Source organism: Eleutherodactylus coqui, chromosome 2 (assembly GCF_035609145.1).
Source record: "Eleutherodactylus coqui strain aEleCoq1 chromosome 2, aEleCoq1.hap1, whole genome shotgun sequence".
NCBI lineage: Eukaryota > Metazoa > Chordata > Amphibia > Anura > Eleutherodactylidae > Eleutherodactylus > Eleutherodactylus coqui.
The window spans coordinates 42,610,105-42,629,374 of NC_089838.1; the positions used below are offsets into that span (position 1 = coordinate 42,610,105).

Sequence of the window (19,270 nt, forward strand, 5' to 3'; positions counted from 1 at the left end):
GCATGTGTACACTTCTAAAGAACCCCGGTCAGACTGGGGCATGCAGTGTGGGCCGAAGCCCACCTGCATGAGCCTCGTGTGGTGCAGAGTGTAAGCTCTCGCCTACGACCTGAAGGTTTGCAAGTTCGATCCCCGCATGAATCAGGTAGCCGGCTCAAGGTTGACTCAGCCTTCCATCCTTCCGAGGTCGGTAAAATGAGAACCCAGCTTGGTGGGGGGTAATAAATAATAATTACCTGAAAGCGCTGCGGAATAAGTTGGCGCTATACAAATACCATGATTTATTTTATTTATTTTATTTAATCTGACGTTAGCTCTGCTGTCCAGGGCACTGCAATGGGATATATTTATGTACCGCCGGTGGGTTCCAGGGAGCCACCCATGCTGTGGGTGCACATGGAATTCCCATTGCGGAGTTGTACCTGCCTGTGACTATTTATAAAAAAACCCCGGTCTGACTGGGGCATGCAGACCCCTTGACAGAATGAATAGTGTGTGGCACATAGGTTCCCCATTGCTATGCCCACGTGTGCAGCTCCTGATGGAGGTGGCACAGAATTGGATTTCTCATTGCTTCTGTACAGCATTGTGGGCTATTGCCCCGCACCTTTTAAAGAGGGTCGCTGCCTGGCCCTGCCAACCCTCTGCAGTGTGTGCCTCCGGTTCCTCCTCATGGCAGACGCACTTATAAATGGACATGAGGGTGGTGTGGCTATGAGGCCAGCGTGTGGCATGAGTGCAGCTGAAGGCTGCGCAGGGACACTTTGGTGTGTGCTGTGGACACTGGGTCGTGCGGAGGGGTTGGGCAGCATGTAACCCAGGAGAAGTGGCAGCAGAGTGTCATGCAGGCAGTGATTGTGCTTTGTTGGAGGTAGTGTGGTGCTTAGCTAAGGTATGCATTGCTAATGAGGCTTATTCAGAAGTAAAAATTGTTGGGAGGGGGCTTAATAGTGGGACCTGGGAACCTGAAATGCAGCCCAACATGCAGCCCCTCGCCTGCCCTATCCGTTGCTGTGTTGTTCCCATCACTTTCTTGAATTGCCCAGATTTTCACAAATGAAAACCTTAGCGAGCATCGGCGATATACAAAAATGCTCGGGTCGCCCATTGACTTCAATGGGGTTCGTTACTCGAAACGAACCCTCGAGCATCGCGAAAAGTTCGTCTCGAGTAACGAGCACCCGAGCATTTTGGTGCTCGCTCATCTAGACAAAGGACCGGCCCCATTAATATATAGAAACGGGACCATGTATATAGATCCTATGCGATCATCAAAGCTTGAAGATGAAGAAAGTATCCTAAACTGTATTGGCCTATCTGTAAGGGGTGGTGGCAATTTATAGGCCATCCTGGTATGGATGAGAGATGGTAGAGACCGGACAATCCCCGCTCATACAAATAGAAACCTATTGTTCCGACCCCTGGCCTTTGGCATAAGGGGGTTGCTGTATATAATAATACCAGCCTAAGTTGAATTCAACTACTACCCTCTAGATCAGACCTGGGCAAAGCACGGCCCGCAGGCCACATCCGGCCCGCTGAATAGCTCGGACCGGCCCGCAAAGAGTGTCCTGGTGACTCACCAATGAGTCCGGTGTCAGCAACGGGAAGCAGCGAAACTATGCACTCCGAAGCCTTGTCCATTTTGTTCACTTCTGTGCTGTGCTAATAGTTATTCAGGCCTTACTTATTCAAGCACCTCTACCAATGACGTAGGCTTGAATAACTTTATTAAACAGCACATAAGTTAACAAAATGGACAAGGCTTCTGGCCGCAAATCGGGCGGCTGGAATACGGCCCCATTAAGGCAATGTGCATGGAGCCTTCGTATGTTGGTCTGGCCCTCTAAAACCATTCCAATTTCTCATGTGGCCCCATGGGAAAATTAATTGCCCACCCCTGCTCTAGATGCAAATAGAGCAAGGTAAGTATTATGGCCCATCCATAATAACCTACAGTTTCCTGAGTATAGGATCATTTAAATCAAAGGTACTTGGGTGCGTATAACAGCGGAGAAATACAGTACAGCAGCATAATACACACATGTTTACAGTATAATATAATCTGTTTTTTTGACTCTGTAATTACTTTTGGAGGGCTATTGGGCCGATCTTAAAATGATAGACATAAATATCTGGCACACAAGAACAAGTCAGCATGTAGTCCACAAAAAGCAATGCAAGAATGAATAATGTATAACAAGCTAAAGTACCCGGCACATCCCCCCGAGACGGAGTACAGTAAATTACACACATAATTATCCCGAAGGAGTCAAAGGGGCCGCGTGATCACAGCTTATCTAATGCGATAGCGTGATAAATAATGAATGATCGTTTACAGATTTATAAGTATCTCTTTCTATAACTTTTTCCCAGATATGCCCAGATGTAAGACCCTCGAGCAGAAAATGAGCATCTCAGGACATATCTGCCAGGTTAATGTAATGTATAGAAATAGGCTGTAAAGTGTAATAATGGTTACAAAAAGATACGAGCGACAGTCTTCCTGGGCTAGCCAAGAAATAGAAGCATAAAGTTCCACAATTATGTAAAAAAAATCAAATTTTATTAATACTTCAGTATCCGCATAGAAACAATACATCAAAGAGAGCACAAAGATGAAAATCTCGCCCACACAGACCACAGCAAGGAAGCCTAAATCCTGGTGAGGTCCCAGCACATTAATGAGTAGTTCAAGCATATACTGCTTCCTCCCCAAATAAGGCCCTGTCTTCAATTAATTTTTGCCCCAAAAGAGGCAGTAGGTCTTCTTTTCAGGGATGTCTTATTATACTTACCTAGCAGGCTCGGTCCAGGTCCCTCCCGCTGCTCTCCAGAGCTCCGACACGCTGAGCCGTGGCATTGATTGGCTAATAGGAAGTTGTTTTTTTTTTTATGTAATGTGGCTAGGGATTATTTTCAGGGTAAGGCTTATTTTCAAGCCTTCTAGAAAATCCTGAAAAATCAGGGTAGGGTTTATTTTCATGGAAACAGGGTATATAAACTAGGTGATATACTAGTGTGTATTTATGAATAGCGGTCCTGGAATATACAAAGTGGGCCACAAAAATGAGCCGAGCACTGCACTGTTATGGAAGCTCTCCAAAAGAAAATTTGTGTTGCCCATTGCAACCAATCACAGCGCAGCTTTCATTTTACCTCAGCGGTATAAGAAATGAAAGCTGCGCTGTGATTGGTTGCTATGGGCAACAAAAATTACAGGAGAAGTTGGTGAATTACCTCTATCATTATGAAATCCAGCATGGACTCGGCGCATATCCCCATGCCAAATATAATAAATGCCAACACAGAGGAGCATGGACTCAAGAAGGGCCTCGCATACTTGTGAACTAATAGGAGTTTACAAATAATGGCAGTAGCGCCTTTGACACTAGTAATTAGTCGCGGATTCGGGATTGCCATCTTCTCCACACAAGATGGTTGGCTTCACTCTTAGAGACTCCCTTGACGACCGGAACTCTTTTTATCCTGTATTTGCCAGCTTTATTCCATCACAGCAAAGCTTTCTAGCACTTCACACTTTGACAGTAAGGTACCCTGTACACGAACGGATTTTTGCTGTAGACACCGGGGGCTGCGTCCACCCCACGGATCCACAGCAAATGCTGTTCGCTCTGTGCCATGGAAAAGCAATTCTTCCTGCACACGAGTAGACCGGAGTTGCAACTTCCGCTCATGGAAGAACAATCGCAGCATGCTCCATTTTTACGCGTATTCCGCGCAGACTGCTTCCATTGAAGTCAATGTAAGCCGTCTCACCCACAGTCCTACCGCTGTGACATTGTGGAAAGGTTGCGGGTACCCCCATCATCGCCTAGCGACGGCGCAGAAAAAAATTTACATTTGAAAAAAAAATCTGTGCTGTGCTTGTCCGATGGGGAGCCATGTGGACCATCCACCATGCAGAAGAGAAAGAAAACTGATACGTAGGGTCACCGGCCGTGGTCATCGCCAGATACAGCTGCGGACTCTCAGCCGTGTGCAGGCGATTCTAAAGCGGTACACAAATCAACATCTGGCCACTTACTATACATTAGACTTGGCATTAACTCACAGGCCTGGTACAATCTCACATCATCATAAACACAGTCCATTACCCACTCTTGGGCTGCAGTACAGAGGGCATCTCTTCCAGCATAGACTGGGTGGCAGAATGCCGGGTGTTCCTAGCTTAGGCTCACTAGGTGTGGCATGCCAACTTTTATCAAATCTAATCACAGGAGGCACATTTTATAATGGGTGGAAACTGCAAGGACTGAGAACATTTCCTGGGGAGGGCCACACAGGCTGGGCACATTTCCTTTAGGGAGGGGTCACACAGTCGACGCACATTTCCTTTGGGGAAGGGGGGTAGCACACACGGAGGACATTTAATTTGTGGAGGTCACATACACGGGGCACATTTATTTTGATGGGGGCACATGTGCTTTGGGAGACAAAGAGGGGGCACTTGTACTTAGTGGGGGCACATTTACTTTTGGGGAGTACAGATGGGACATGTGCTTTGAGGGAAGAAGAGGGGGCACATGTACTTTGTGGGAAGGGGGGTAGCACAGACTGGGGACATTTACTTTTTGGAGTTTGCACACATGCGGCACATTTATTTTGAGGGGGGCACCTGTGCTTTGGGAAACAAAGAGGGGGCACTTGTTATTAGTGGGGGCACATTTACTTTGGGGGAGTACAGATGGGACATGGGCTTTGAGGGAAGAAGAGGGGTCACATTTACTTTGGGGGGTAGCACAGACGGAGGACATTGAGTTTTTGGAGGTTGCACACATGCGGCACATTTATTTTGAGGGGGGCACCTGTGCTTTTGGAGACAAAGAAGAGGCACATGTATTTTGTTGGGATTCATGCACTTTGAAGGAGCACAGATGCTTTGAGGGGAAAAAGAGAGGACATGTACTTTCAGGTCACAGACAGGCACATGTTTTTCAAAGAAGTGGTCGCTGGGTGTCTCTGGCAGGCAACTTCCGAAATAAATTCCATTGACACCTAAGTCTGACGCTGGCAACACTGATTTTCCATTGGGGTGTCAGTGGTGGAGAGAGGTTAAAAGAGCAGGGAAACACACATACTGCAGAGGGAATTTGTGTGCAGAAAACCATGCTTTACAATAGTTTGGGTCAAGAGGGGCGTTGTCTCTCCTTAAGGAGACCACCCAAAAAGTGTGTTGAGACATCTAAGTGGTGATTGGGTCAGGGGGCATTGTCTCCACCCAAGGAGGGCACCAAGAAGGGGTGTGAGAAGACATCCGAGAGGTGAGTGAGAAGACTTCTAAGGCCATGCATGCTCCTCTGGGTAATTAATGCAAAAGGTAGTGCTGCAGAGGTATTGTTCCATCCTCCTCATTTATAATAGTTTTGAATGGTTGGTCAATGGATTGCAGTACTGTAGGTTGGAGGTAGGACCAGTGGGCAGTATCTGGGGGTGGAGCTTCACATAGTCGGCAAGGCTAATCTGCATAGCTGAGTAAACAGACACGCACCTCAGATCCAATAATGGCGCTTCTAGGATCACAGGAGCCAGGGCAAACCTTTTTTTTTCATTTCAGTTAGCTCATCAGGTGTGCTGAGGTATAGGGACAGATTTTGGTTAGGTTTTTGGTTTTTTTCACTTAACGCAGACCACTCCTTTTAATATGCAATGTAAAATCTCCATTCCAAGCCTTTTCAGTTCCAATACATATTACAAATAATATAATGATTATGCAGTTTACAATCCATAAAAATAAATTCCCATGGTAACAAAGAAACCACAACTCCCAGCCATAGAGGATGATCAGGGGCCTCTTCAGCATGCCGCTTACTGCAGCACTTGCTAGAGCCAGCAGATGGCGCCATTGTATAATGGCAGAAAGAGAAAACCCCCTAGAAAATCCTGAATCCAAAATTGGATTGCAAGGGGTTAAGTGCCAAATTCTACAAAAAAAGGAAAATGCATATATCAAAAACATGTCTTAAAGTGCAAAGTAAAATCTATAAAAATTACTAACAAATAAAAACTATATGGATAAGATATTTCTTGTACAATCATATGAAAATAGAACTATACTATAACACCTAACTTATACAGAAAGTGTTTACTATGACCTACAACCAAAATGTTTTTAAAAATATATATACTCTCTGCTTGTCTGGAGGGTATGTTGTTAACAGATTGGTATAGTATATATCTTTAATCAGTCCTCCTGATCTTAAATACAGCTGCCAACAGGAATAATGACATTAAGTATACAAGAAGTGCCTCAGGGTGTACACTGGGCTTATAACAATAGCTAGCACCAAAATTGCCCAAAGGGCAAGAAACACCCCGGTTGAGTACCCTCATTAAATCTAACTTTTATTAAACTAGATTAAAATACTAAGAGACATAGGAACTAAAAATACAAACACCTGCCTAGAGACACTGCATGCTGAGCGACAAAAGGAGGCAAAGCCAACGATGTAGGACAGGTCCTTAATGGCCCTTCTACAGGAAAAGATTATAGTTTTAGAATCTCTTAGATTCCCACACTGCCGCGGAAATCAAACGATAATCGTCCCATGTAAATATATGCAGCGACTGAGCAAGAGTTGTTCAGTCGTTCAGTTGTTGTATGCCGAAGGTTGAACGGCCTACCATTCAGTGTGAACAGCAGTTGTTCACTTTTGCATGACTGTCTGCTTTTTGTGAATGGAGGCGGGCAGGGGGAGAACCCTCCCTGGCCGCTCCGCCTCCATGGCGGCAGTGCTGTGAGCAATCCAGCAATACTCGCTCCAGTGTAACTGCACAGCAGCGAGCATCACTGGGACGAGTTCCAGCAAGATACAATGATTTATAGAATGCCCAGTTTGTAGAAGTCAACACTTTAAAAAACTTACTGAATGGGTATACAAGACATTGAGTCCATAGATGAAGGGGAAGAGGCATGTTACACTGATGCCTATATTTTTTTCAAATGTCAGTATACACCCTCCAACATATAGCAATGGCAAGAATGATGTCCATATCTACAAATGGCTATATTACAAAGCAAAAGCTATACCAAAATTGTATATCAATAGTTATACAATTCATAGAAGTGACTGAATAGCGTTTCCAAAAGCTGGATTCAGAGGAATGCTAAATAAGAAAATCCCTTATTTAAGCCCAAAGGCGGAAGATCTAGCGCATCTCCTCACGTAGCAATTTTCTGTCCAGATCTCCATAACGTGGACCCAGTTCTATCTGACAAATCCCCCAGAATATTAGTTGAGTACCATCACCTCATGGACATCCAGTAACATGCCTTGCAATGGGGGTGTACATCTTCATGTGTATAGAGCTCAGGTATGACGTTGCAGCAAGTCTGCCAAACAGGTATACCTTGCTTGTGTCAAATTTGTTATAAAGAAGATAGCAGCAGCTCTGGAAATCATGACACATTACACCCGGTTTGGGGTGATCGGAATGATTTATTATGTCATACAGCAAATGTTTATAATTTTAAATCACGGGGTGTGCCCATCTTCCTGGCCAACATATAAACAAGGGTGCATCTTTTTTACAAAAACCTGTTTATAAAACAGCAGTTCTGCTTTGTCGTCCTGTTTTTGCTATTCAAGCAGACGCTATGATGTTAATCGTTTCTCATAAAGGGTGTTTCTACTGGCTGTGTCATCTAGATAAACATCTAAAGCACCTATGCTAGACTACGCCAATATCTAGAAACCACTTAATATAAAATATCTGTGTAGCTTTCTTAAGGCTACACATACAATTTTGATTATATAAAAAAAAAAAATGTAAAGATGGAGTCGGCCTTGTTACACAATTATATATACGTATTCTCTAACATTCTCCCGTTTTATTGACTGCTTCTGCTTGGTTTCATTATCACATGCAAGCTTCCTATTCTCCTCCCAAAACTATCCTTGTTCTACAGGGGCAGGTTGCCTTAAAGGGGTTGTCTCGTGAAATCAAGTGGGGTTCAGCACTTTTGTATGGCCATATTAATGCACTTTGTAATATACATCGTGCATTAATTATGAGCCATACAGAAGTTATTCACTTACCTGCTCCGTTGCTAGCGTCCCCGTCGCCATTGATCCGTCTAAATTCGCTGTCTTCTGGCGTTTTTAGACGCGCTTGCGCAGTCCGGTCTTCTCCCTGGTGAATGGGGCCGCTCGTGCCGGAGAGCTGGTCCTCGTAGCTCCGCCCCGTCTTGTGTGCCGATTGCAGCCAATCAGGAAGCTGGAATCGGCAATGGACCGCACAGAGCCCACGGTGCACCATGGGAGAAGACCTGCGGTGCATCGTGGGTGAAGATCCCGGCGGCCATCTTGGTAAAGGAAGAAAGAAGTCGCCGCAGCGCGGGGATTCGGGTAAGTACTGAACGTTTTTTTCTTTTAACCCATCCCTTGGGTTTGTCTCACGCCGAACAGGGGGCCTATTGAATAAAAAAAAAACGTTTCGGCGTGAGACAACCCCTTTAAGGTGTGAATGCTCCCCGAGTACTTTTCCAGGAGTTCCCACCTCTCCCCCTACGCAGGAACCTATGGCAACTGCACTATCCCTGATTAGGAAAAGGAGCGTGCATGTGTCACTATGAGACCAACAGGAACAGAAAACAATACTTTGGAGAGGTACGTAGCCTTTTGCAAGTTCCATTAAGCAGCAATATGAAAACATAAAGCATATTTCCAAGCACAGTCCATCTTTGATCAGCTGTCATTTAGTGACTCATGTGGAATGCACACTTTAGTAAGTGATCATCACTTACTGCTTTGTTTTATTCAGCTCTATAGAGTATGATATGCATCATGGCGCTTCCTCCTTGGAGACGAAAATGGAGAGTTTTCTTTTGCTTGGGGGGGGGGGGGCTTACAAATCCTAACCACAATTCCACAATGTTAAAAAAAAAACAACACAAAGTAGAAGTAAAATTAACATAGGGTGTTAATCCAGCATTTTCTTTGCCAAGAGTGCCCGTCCTGTAAAAATGTGATACCAATGATGACCAGTATCGCTCTATCTTTTTAGATATTAGACCTTTTGAAGTTATAATTGTCTGTTTCTCAGTTTCAGTTAATGTGCGGTTCGTCATTTGTAGGAGTTTTTCAACCTGTTTTGTATCCTTCATCAATCTGATAATTATTTAATGATAATGAGATGTGAGACAGTTGCAATACATCTAGGTGCCGATGCAGAGCTACAGCTTGTTCTGCAGCAGGTAGGAACGTATATGTTGCATCTAACCAGTGTAAAAGAGGTTCATTCTTAAAGGGGTTGTCCCGCGGCAGCAAGTGGGTCTATACACTTCTGTATGGCCATATTAATGCACTTTGTAATGTACATTGTGCATTAATTATGAGCCATACAGAAGTTATAAGAAGTTTTTCACTTACCTGCTCCGTTACTAGCGTCCTCGTTTCCATGGAGCCGACTAATTTTCGCCGTCTAATGGCCAAATTAGCCGCGCTTGCGCAGTCCGGGTCTTCTTCTTTTCTCAATGGAGCCGCTCGTGCAGGATGCCGGCTCCGTGTAGCTCCGCCCCGTCACGTGCCGATTCCAGCCAATCAGGAGGCTGGAATCGGCAATGGACCGCACAGAAGCCCTGCGGTCCACCGAGGGTGAAGATCCCGGCGGCCATCTTCAGCAGGTAAGTAAGAAGTCACCGGAGCGCGGGGATTCAGGTAAGCACTCTCCGGTGTTCTTTTTTAACCCCTGCATCGGGGTTGTCTCGCGCCGAACGGGGGGGGGGGTTGAAAAAAAAAAAACCCGTTTCGGCGCGGGACAACCCCTTTAAGACACGCGGAGAAGAAGAGATTAAACTGTACATCCCTGCATCCCTGTGGTGTTTACGTTATTTGTTACCATGCACACACATTGTGGACCGATTTCTACAAGCATGGTAAATGTGGGTGGCAATACAGTCCATTTAGATATACTTACAGAGTGTATACAACCATGCCCTGTCCGCATACTAAACCATCCAATGTTTCTTCACAATTTGCATCATTATGTGTATAATTTCTACTATCAATCATGGACCCTTCAAATTTGAGTAGCCAATACTGATTGGTATATAGGTGGACGAAAAATGACAGGGAGAACTACGTACTTGCACATAAGCTAAAAATTCCTTATTGTGAAATTTATAGGTTGCCCCGTGCAGTAGGTCTCCTGGATTTTCACACTTTGTGGTCTGGGGACTACCCAAACATCATTGGGTATAACCTGTTTAAAAATATTTTTCCACAGACGCACATTATTGGTCATTAAGTTAGACTGAGCTTTATCCATTAAGCATCAAAATACTAATGACCATCTGTCCGTGAGTGACTGTGTGAGTTACATGCTCTGCCCCCTGATCACATGATGGTGATGGCATGAAAGGTCCTAAAACATACAGAGCCTGGCAGCAGCCGTGTTCTAACAGGACCTGTGATGTTACCATCATGTGATCAGTCACCTCGGCTCTGTCTGTGAGTGAGTTACATACTCCGCCCCTTATCACATGACAGTGATGTCATCACAGGTCCTTCGTCCCTGTGCAGATTGTGGCCGGACTACATTCCCTACAAACCCCCACGACCTCAGTTGCTATGGAATACTACCCTGTTTCCCCGAAAATAAGATGCATCTTATATTAATTTTTGCTCCCAAATATGCGCTATGTCTTATTTTCAGGGGGTGTCTTATTTTTCAATGAAGAAGAATTCCCATTTATTGTTTAACAAAAAAAAATGAACATTTATTACCGTATATACTGCACAGAACCGTAGTTGTCACCATAAACCAATATAGCTAGACAAACTGTGAAAACAAAGCAAAAATTACTCAATGACAGTCATGTCATCATCTTCTGGCACAGAATATTTGCCTGACTCGCATACAGGGCCACAAAAAATAAGAGCTGTAAAGTACCTGGCTCCGACACACTGTCTGGAGACTGTAATGCTCACCCCCTAAGGCTGGAAATACACTCTGTGAGACCCCAGCCTTAAGAATCACACATATGGTTGCCTGACTCACACACAGAGCCATAAAAAAAATAAGGGCTGTAATTTAAGTAACGTACCTGTCTGCAGACAGAAGTTCCTCTTGTAAGCAGGGATGGTATTGCAGCTTCCGGCCACCAGGGGGAGCTCATCACAGCAGACATGTACAGCAGCAACAGAACGACAGTATGGAGTTTTCCAGCCAGCAAGGGGAGCTCACAACAGCACACTCGTACAGCACAGGAGGAGGTAGGAGACAATGGGGATGGCAGCAGGGGACAGGCCTCTCGACTTGCCTGCACACTTTAGTATGCCTTATTATCGGGGTGTGCCTTATATTAGCGATTTCTGCAAATTTCTTAATGTGTCTTATTTTCGGGGGTGCCTTATTTTCGGGGAAACACAGTAACAAACATCTACAGCAGCTGTATGCTTACAGGACCTGTCATGCTGTCACTGTCATGTGATCCTTCACATGTGTGGGAGGAGTCTGAGGGGGTCACATGACTAGGGGATGATCAGTGTGTGCAGGACTCTGCTGTGCTGCTTTTGATCCCTGTTGTATGGGATGAAGAATGTATGTAGCAGAGCTGTATGTGTTGTACATGTTGCAGGGCTGTGTGTGTGACGTTCATGTAGCAGAGCTGTGTGGCCATTGCACCACCAGAAACACTGGTACTATATAATTAATAGTGTGGATGTGTGTGTATGTATGTATGTATGTATACATACATCGTGAAGACAACAGTCTGTAGCATTAATAGATCTCCTAACAATACCAAACAATTTAAGTTGCGTAGCGAAGCTAAAATTAAATATTTTCTACATATTTTTATCATAGCCAGACATTAAATGTTGTGGGAAAAATATAGATTGCAATCCCTGTCCTGGGAGATGATCCACGGAGGATCTCAAAGAGAGACAATTTTGTCTTCCTACTGGGAGTGTCTCTGACTCAACACAATGCCAGAGGCAGGCACTCGATCCATGGCCTTCCTGATTATGCCATCACTTCCTGTATTTTAGGTTTGAAGGCTCCATTCATCCTCTTTACCTTTCGACTGCTTTGTGGTTGGTAGGGAGTGTGAAAAGTTTGTTGTATTCCTAAATATTCCAGGATTTCTTTCATGATCTCCCCTGTAAAGTCGGTACCTCTGTCACTTTCTAGTGTCTCTGGAACCCCATATCAGTAAATTACCTTTTTCTACTATTTCTTGGCTGTTGTTTTTGCAGTGGCATTAGATACCTGAAATGCCTCGACCCACCCAGAAAAGATATCAACGTAGATATATGCCAGTCTTTGGCAACCTTTTGTAGTCAATTTGCAACCTTTGGAAGGGGTAGAGCGGCCTGGGTGTGTGCATTTTTGGGGTCATCAGTAATTTTCCTGTGTTGTGTAAAAACACAGGTCATACACGTTTGGGTATACCTGACTGCAACCGTCCTGCATCTAGGGGCAATCCAAGGTCACAAGGTTACACATATCCGTATTTGACTGATGCTTTTGTCCATGTGCACAGGGGGCCACCATTGAGTAGCAGGCATGAGGGAGACCTAATCCCCACAGTCTGGGGTCTGTCTGGCTTACCCTGGCCCTCGTCCATCTCCCCGTTTCAGACTGTGTAGGCTGGTTCTGAAGAGACTTAAGCAGATGAAAGCTCAATGTCGAAGCCGGGGTTACAGCTTGGACGTTGACCTATCCTTCTACCCTAGGTCTTGCCACATTTGCCTTGACAGCAGCGTCCGCACGTGCATTTCCTTTTGCTTCTAGACTGTCCTCCCTGGTATGTGATTTTTTTTTTTTCCCTTTATTAGTTGTGTAGGTAACATAAGAGCTTCCATGAGTTGTTTCACTGTCTGATCATTCTTAATGGGTTTCCCACTTGAAGTGTGATTGGTGAAGAAAAAAATGTGATGGGTGTAGGCACAGCTGACCGAAATACAAAGTCCAATACAATACAAGTAGTAAGCTCAGCTTCTCTGTTTTATTTTATTCCAGCATAAAAAGACACGGCTCGGGGCAACGCCCCTTCCTTAGTTATAGCCGAGGATACACTATTACAGGTAACAATAAGGAAAGACGTGTGCACAATAATTATAGTGCATAAAAAGTAGATAAAAGGGGAGAGAGAGAAAAAACGGGAAAAATATGTCAGTCATACAATAAAGCATTATGCATTATTACAGGACACAGAAATACATGTATTATAAAGTAATGTAATTTAATAATCAGTTCCTATAAAAAAAAACAACAATATCTTTTAAAACTGTGATTTCCCCCTTTCGGGATGCGGTGGCATTTTTTGTATGGTAGAAATGTATATTGCGGCATAAAAGAGAAAAACTGACTTTATTAAAAATCATTAAAAGACAAAATGTTTGTATTGCTGTATTGGGTCCTGGTCAGAGTATTTTTGGATTTTGGTTTTCGTCTAGTAAAGGGGGCTGTCATAACCAACGTGCGTTTTGTCATTTTCCTGTAAGAGGTCTATCAAAGTCTCTAGAGCTGCAAGATCATTCCGATTCCCCTGTGCATCCTTTTTAGCCCTTGTAATATGATACTTTTGGAGAGCTAGCTTCCTTGAGGGTAAATTGATGTCCTTTACCCAATTGCAATGTGAGAATGAGGGAGTAGGAGCTGAGGACAGTCCTCAATGTGTGGAAGGAGAGGTTGCATATTTGCAAGTCCTCCTCATTGCTGTTATATAGGACTCTATCATCTTCTAATTTCATGCTCTTAGAAATTTTTTGCGGTCTCTCATTGGGAGACTGGACTGTTCTTAAAAAAATGGATGCAGTTAATGTTATGCCTAATTTAGACACAACGATTATCGCTCAAAAGTCGCTAAAAAAGATCTCTTTTGAGCGATAAGCGTTGTGTGCATTTACACAGCAAGATGATTGCTCAATGACCATTTTAAGTGTTCACTTTGCATAAGTGTGTAAATGAATGTTCACACTGTATGTAGAAGACAAGCGGGACCGCTATCTTCTGCATACAGCTATTGTGTTCTCGGAGCGCTCAACTGCTATACAGCTGAGCACTTCGAGAGGGGTATGCAGAACACAGGCAACCAACCCTGCCGTGATTTTCAGGGAAGCCTTTCCCTGAAAATCATCCTTAGCATGTGTAAAAAATATATACTCACCTCTCTGCCAATGCCGGAGCTCAGCCGCGTGTAGCTGCGTCTTCTCTCTGCACTGCTCTGAAGTTCTTTCATCAGGCACGGATATAAAATCCCCACCTGCTGAAAGAGCTGTATCTGATTGGCTGAGCACTCAGCCAATCACTGGCAGCGCTCGGCCATTCATTGAATTCAGTGGATGATTACCTTGTATCTGTGGTAAAAGTGCAAGTAAGTGAAGGTTTTCATACACGTAACTTTTCTATAACTTCTGTTCAGCACAATGTGGTGTTCAGCCCAGAGTTTGTACCCAGCTTTTAAAATAAGAAATAATCTAAACGTCTTTGACTTTTTCAACGTGATAGTTTTTTTTTTTTAGTTTTTTTTCCCCCAAAGCTTCCTTTTGTCCATTATTATTAAACTGCTTGACAATACTGTTGCAGGAAACTCTGATTGGGAAGTATGGAGAAGATTCCAAACTTATCTATGACCTGAAAGATCAAGGAGGGGAGCAGCTGTCCTTACGGTATGATCTAACTGTATCCTTTCACATGTCTATATAAACCTTTGCCATAAGTTGCAGATTCCTTTTTTTTCCCAAGAGCTAAAACTCTCATTTTTGATCGACAGTCATATGCGGGCTTGATTTTTTTACTGGGACAAGATGCATTTTTTAATGACACTCATTTAATGTACTGAAAAAAAAAATTATAAGTGGGGTGGAATGGAAAAAATGCAACTCTGTCATTATTTTGGGTTATTGTTTTAAGGCGTTCAAAGAACCGTAAAAATGACTGTTGTTTTCTGTAGATCAGTAGGATTATGGCAGTACCAGATTTAAATAATTTTTATGTTTTACTACTGCGATCCTGAATTACGTCCAAATAAAGTATTCCAGCGGCACTCAATAAGCCCCTAAAAAGGGAGGTGGATAGAATGCAAGCCACAGCAGGAGACCGAACCTCAGGGCTCCAATGGCAAATTAGAATAAGGTAGATGTAGTGGCAACATAGGCAGAGAGAGTTCTTTAAAAATTGAAAAAACTTTATTGATCCGTGATCTTTAAAAAGCAAGCAAGCTACGTTTCGGCCACACACGGCATTTTTCAAGCTAGCTTAACCATACGCCACAGAACATTTAAATAGTAAAGTGCATAGACAAAACAGCCAATTACAGAACAAGGATACACCCACAGCAATTGGGAGATAATCATACACATATGTGCAAGGCATCAACATACCAAATACAGACCTAGTCCAGGTCTGTCAGTGCTTCCTCCTCCTCCATCATGCACCATGATCCGGCGTCCCAAACGATCTTAGATGCACGCACGGGATCAACCAGTCCACACGATGTTAGTAGTACAGAGCCGCATCAGAACTGCGCGTGCGTCAATCACCTAACAGCCCCAAACACTGTCCAGCAAGGAAGTGGAAGGTGTCAGATGCACTGGGAGGAGGTCATACCTGTCAGCTGACCAGCACACATGATCAAAATGCGGTCATACCTCACCATGGAGCACCCATAGTGGTTGCCAAGCAACCACCAATCAACCCATAAACAACAGATATAAGGATAGCGCTCTTAGCAGATGACCAGCGGACATCACGCAAACAAGGTCCGCTATGATCGTCCATCATCAAAAAGTCACACTTATGATCGCATAGCAACCACAGAACTTAGTAGAAATATCAGTTGTCAAGTGCAGTAAAGGGATGACGCTGCTGTTAAACGATGAACGCTGACATAATAAACTAACGCCGCCCATTATCAAAGGATGTAGTCAAATAGTGACCACAAACGTATATATCAAAACCAGGGGATATTACAAACATATTATAGATATAGGAGAAAAGGGGGTTTTCCACTATATACGAAGAATATATAGCCATGGCTGTCCCACTGTACATAATGGATAGCATCACTATCTCGTTCGTATCATCAATACCGAGTGTATCATCAGTACTAAGTACAAACAATCACATAAAAAGATAAACTACATTAAAATCTATAATAGCACAATCTGTATGAAGAAAAAGCCTTGCAGTACATGGCATCAGAGGAGGAGAGGCACCCAACAGGTAAGGGCAATCCACAGTCTATACACAAAGACAAAAGAAAAAAATTATGAATAAAAACGTATAATAATGCACATTAAAACCAAACCTATAACAAGTCCCAAAATGGAGAATAGACAATGCAGGAATGTACAGCTTGTTTACATATAAGGCCATTATAAAAGAGAGTAAGGTAAAAGGTCAAAAACAAGGTCCAATTAAATAAATGGCATGTAATGATAGTCCACATTCAAGCCATAAGGTCGTCAAAGTGTTATGGTTGTATATCCACCTTAGTTCTTTTTTCTTTAACATGGCACTCGATCTCCCCCATGGGTGAGTGGTGGTACATGATCAATGACCCGAAAACGTAGTTGACTGATGTTGTGCTTTTTGTCAAGAACATGTTTAGGGACAGGGAGTTCGGTGTTGCCAGTACGGACAGTGCTTTTATGCTTCGTTATACGTGAGCGCACCTCTGTTGTGGTCTCTCCAATATACATTAGGCCACATGGACACATAATCAAATAGATTCCGAAAGATTACATACAAGAATATCTATTAATCTTAAACTGGGCTCCCGTGCATGGGTGACAGACTGTCACCTTTGATGAGCAGTTGCAACACGGAAAAAATTCCCGTTCTTCAATGGTGCAAGTAATCTCTGCTTCACCGAATCCCTCACATCAAACAAAGGTTTTACCCGTCTGTCCCTCAGATTCCTATTTCTCCTATATGCCATCATAGGGCCACTCTGAAATTCAGGAATAGATTCACCACCTCTGGACAGAAGAGCCCAATGTCTCTTGATGATTTTTGAAATCTGACCACTATGGGGGTTATAGGTAGAAACAAACGGCATCCTGTTAGGTTCCCTATTTTTGTTTTTAGGAATCAATAGTTCACTACTAGAGATGAGCGAACGTACTCGTTTCGAGTAATTACTCGATCGAGCACCGCGATTTTCGAGTACTTCCGTACTCGGGTGAAAAGATTCGGGGGACGCCAGCGGGCAGGGGAGGCGTGGCGGAGCGGGGGGTAGCAGCGGGGAACAGGGGGGAGCCCTCTCTCTCTCCGTCTCCCCCCCCCCACTCCCCGATGCAATCTTTTCGCCCGAGTACGGAAGTACTCGAAAATCGTGGTGCTCGGGCGAAAAAGGGGTGTGGCCGAGTATGCTCGCTCATCTCTATTCACTACGTTCCTTCATCTTAACTTCCGATATGGTCTGTTTTATCAAGGATTTAGGGTAGCCTCTACTCAGAAATTTGGAGCCCATTTGATTGAGTCTCAAATCAATGAATTCATCATCAGTGACCCGCCTCACACAGAGGAGCTGGCTCCATGGTAACGAGGAAATCATATTTTTTGGATGGTTACTAATGAAATGCAGAAGGCTGTTTCTATATGTAGGTTTGGTAAACCAGTCGGTAGAAAGTTTGCCATTTTTTCTCCATACCATAACATCCAAAAATTGGATTCTATGCATAGAGTAACTTATCGTAAATTGTATTTCACGGCATACTGCATTCAACAGCCGGTGGAATTCAGACAAATCTGTTGTGGGGCCTTCCCAAATAAAAAAATATCATCAATATAACGCAACCAGGTGCGCACCTTAGGCCAGAAAGATGACCGATAAACGTTGTCCTCCTCAAACCTACGCATAACAATGTTTGCACAGGTGGGCGCAACGTTCGATCCGATTGATAAACCTGGACTGTGTATTTGGCATGTTGATGCCTTGCACATATATGTATGATTATCTCCCAATTGCTGTGGGTGTATCCTTGTTCTGTAATTGGCTGTTTTGTCTATGCCCTTTACTATTTAAATGTTCTGTGGCGTATGGTTAAGCTAGCTTGAAAAAGGCTGTTTGTGGCCGAAACGTAGCTTGCTCGCTTTTTAAAGATCATGGATCAATAAAGTTTTTTTTAAAGAACTCTCTGCCTATGCTGCCACTACATCTACCTTATTCTAATTTACTACTGCGATCCTGTGACAGAGGTTCCTCTCCCTCTGTCCAACCACATAGATGCCGCAGATCTTTGGATGTGGAAATCAAATCACAGCATGCTCCATTTCAGTGCAATTCCTGCCCGGACTGCTTCCATTGAAGTCAATAGAAGCCGTCCGATCCGCAGCCCTTCAATAGCTGACATTGCAGATGGGCTGCGGGAAGAGAAGGAGATTCTTAAAAAATAAAAAAATGTGTACTGCGCATGTCCGACGGCGAGCTGTGCGGACCATCCAGAGTACAGATGTCCCGGAAGAATACAGATCACCTGCAGACACAGCCACGCAGGGTCGCTGGCCGAAGGCAGGATCGGATTCTGCTGCGGAATCCAACCCGCTGTGGACATGAGGCCTTAGAGGGCTAACCTGTTGGCATCTCCTCTACACACTTGTGGTAGGAAGAGAATTTAATGAGAGACTGGTGAACCTAGGCCAATAATATCGGCAGAATTGGTTAAATAGCAATTTCTTACCAAAATTGTATTATTGGAATTGGTCATCATATTAAGAAAAATCCTTACATCTATGGTTAGCGCTAGTAATGCACACAGCAATCTTTGGTTGGCATTATTCTGAATGTTTTCAGAATAGTTTACATTCTGAACGATCTCCTTTTTTTGTTCTTTCAAATAAACTCTATTCTACAAGATGAGCGCACAAATCTACCAATGAGCTAGTGGTGGCCACTTGACTATGTCTGCATTGTCATTGTTAGGAGCATTTCCGATAGCAGATGTTGTGTTGCAGGTGTGCCGTGCCAGTACTGCTTTAGCTTCTTAGTGCCGTGCTGAATTTACAGTGTAATGCCTTTGTTACTATACATGTCATTTCCTTGACCCCATAAAACAAGGTCCCCTTTGCAAGATTTTTGGCCATGAATAAAATTGGCAACCTAAAACGGTACCAGATTTCAAAAGTTTACAGACGGGATAATCCAAGCAGGGGGCGCTACAGAGAGTTTTATCAATGTGTGAGTATTTACATATCTAATAATTTATAGTATGGTCATTAATTAAACATCGTAACCTAGTATGGTAGGCTAAGAAAAGACGTATGTCCTTCTAGGTAAGCCTATTACCTCCTGTGG

The 19,270-nt window shown here is 43.7% G+C and overlaps 1 protein-coding gene across 1 annotated transcript in view; it reads left to right on the plus strand.

Annotated features, from left to right (window-relative positions):
• LOC136611247 (histidine--tRNA ligase, cytoplasmic-like) overlaps positions 1-19,270 on the plus strand; it is an 85,685-nt gene that overhangs the window by 20,021 nt on the left and 46,394 nt on the right. The window contains exons 5-6 of the mRNA XM_066590682.1: positions 14,557-14,652; positions 19,034-19,153. Of these exons, the coding sequence (XP_066446779.1) occupies positions 14,557-14,652; positions 19,034-19,153 (216 nt within the window). The remainder of the gene's footprint in view (positions 1-14,556; positions 14,653-19,033; positions 19,154-19,270) is intronic.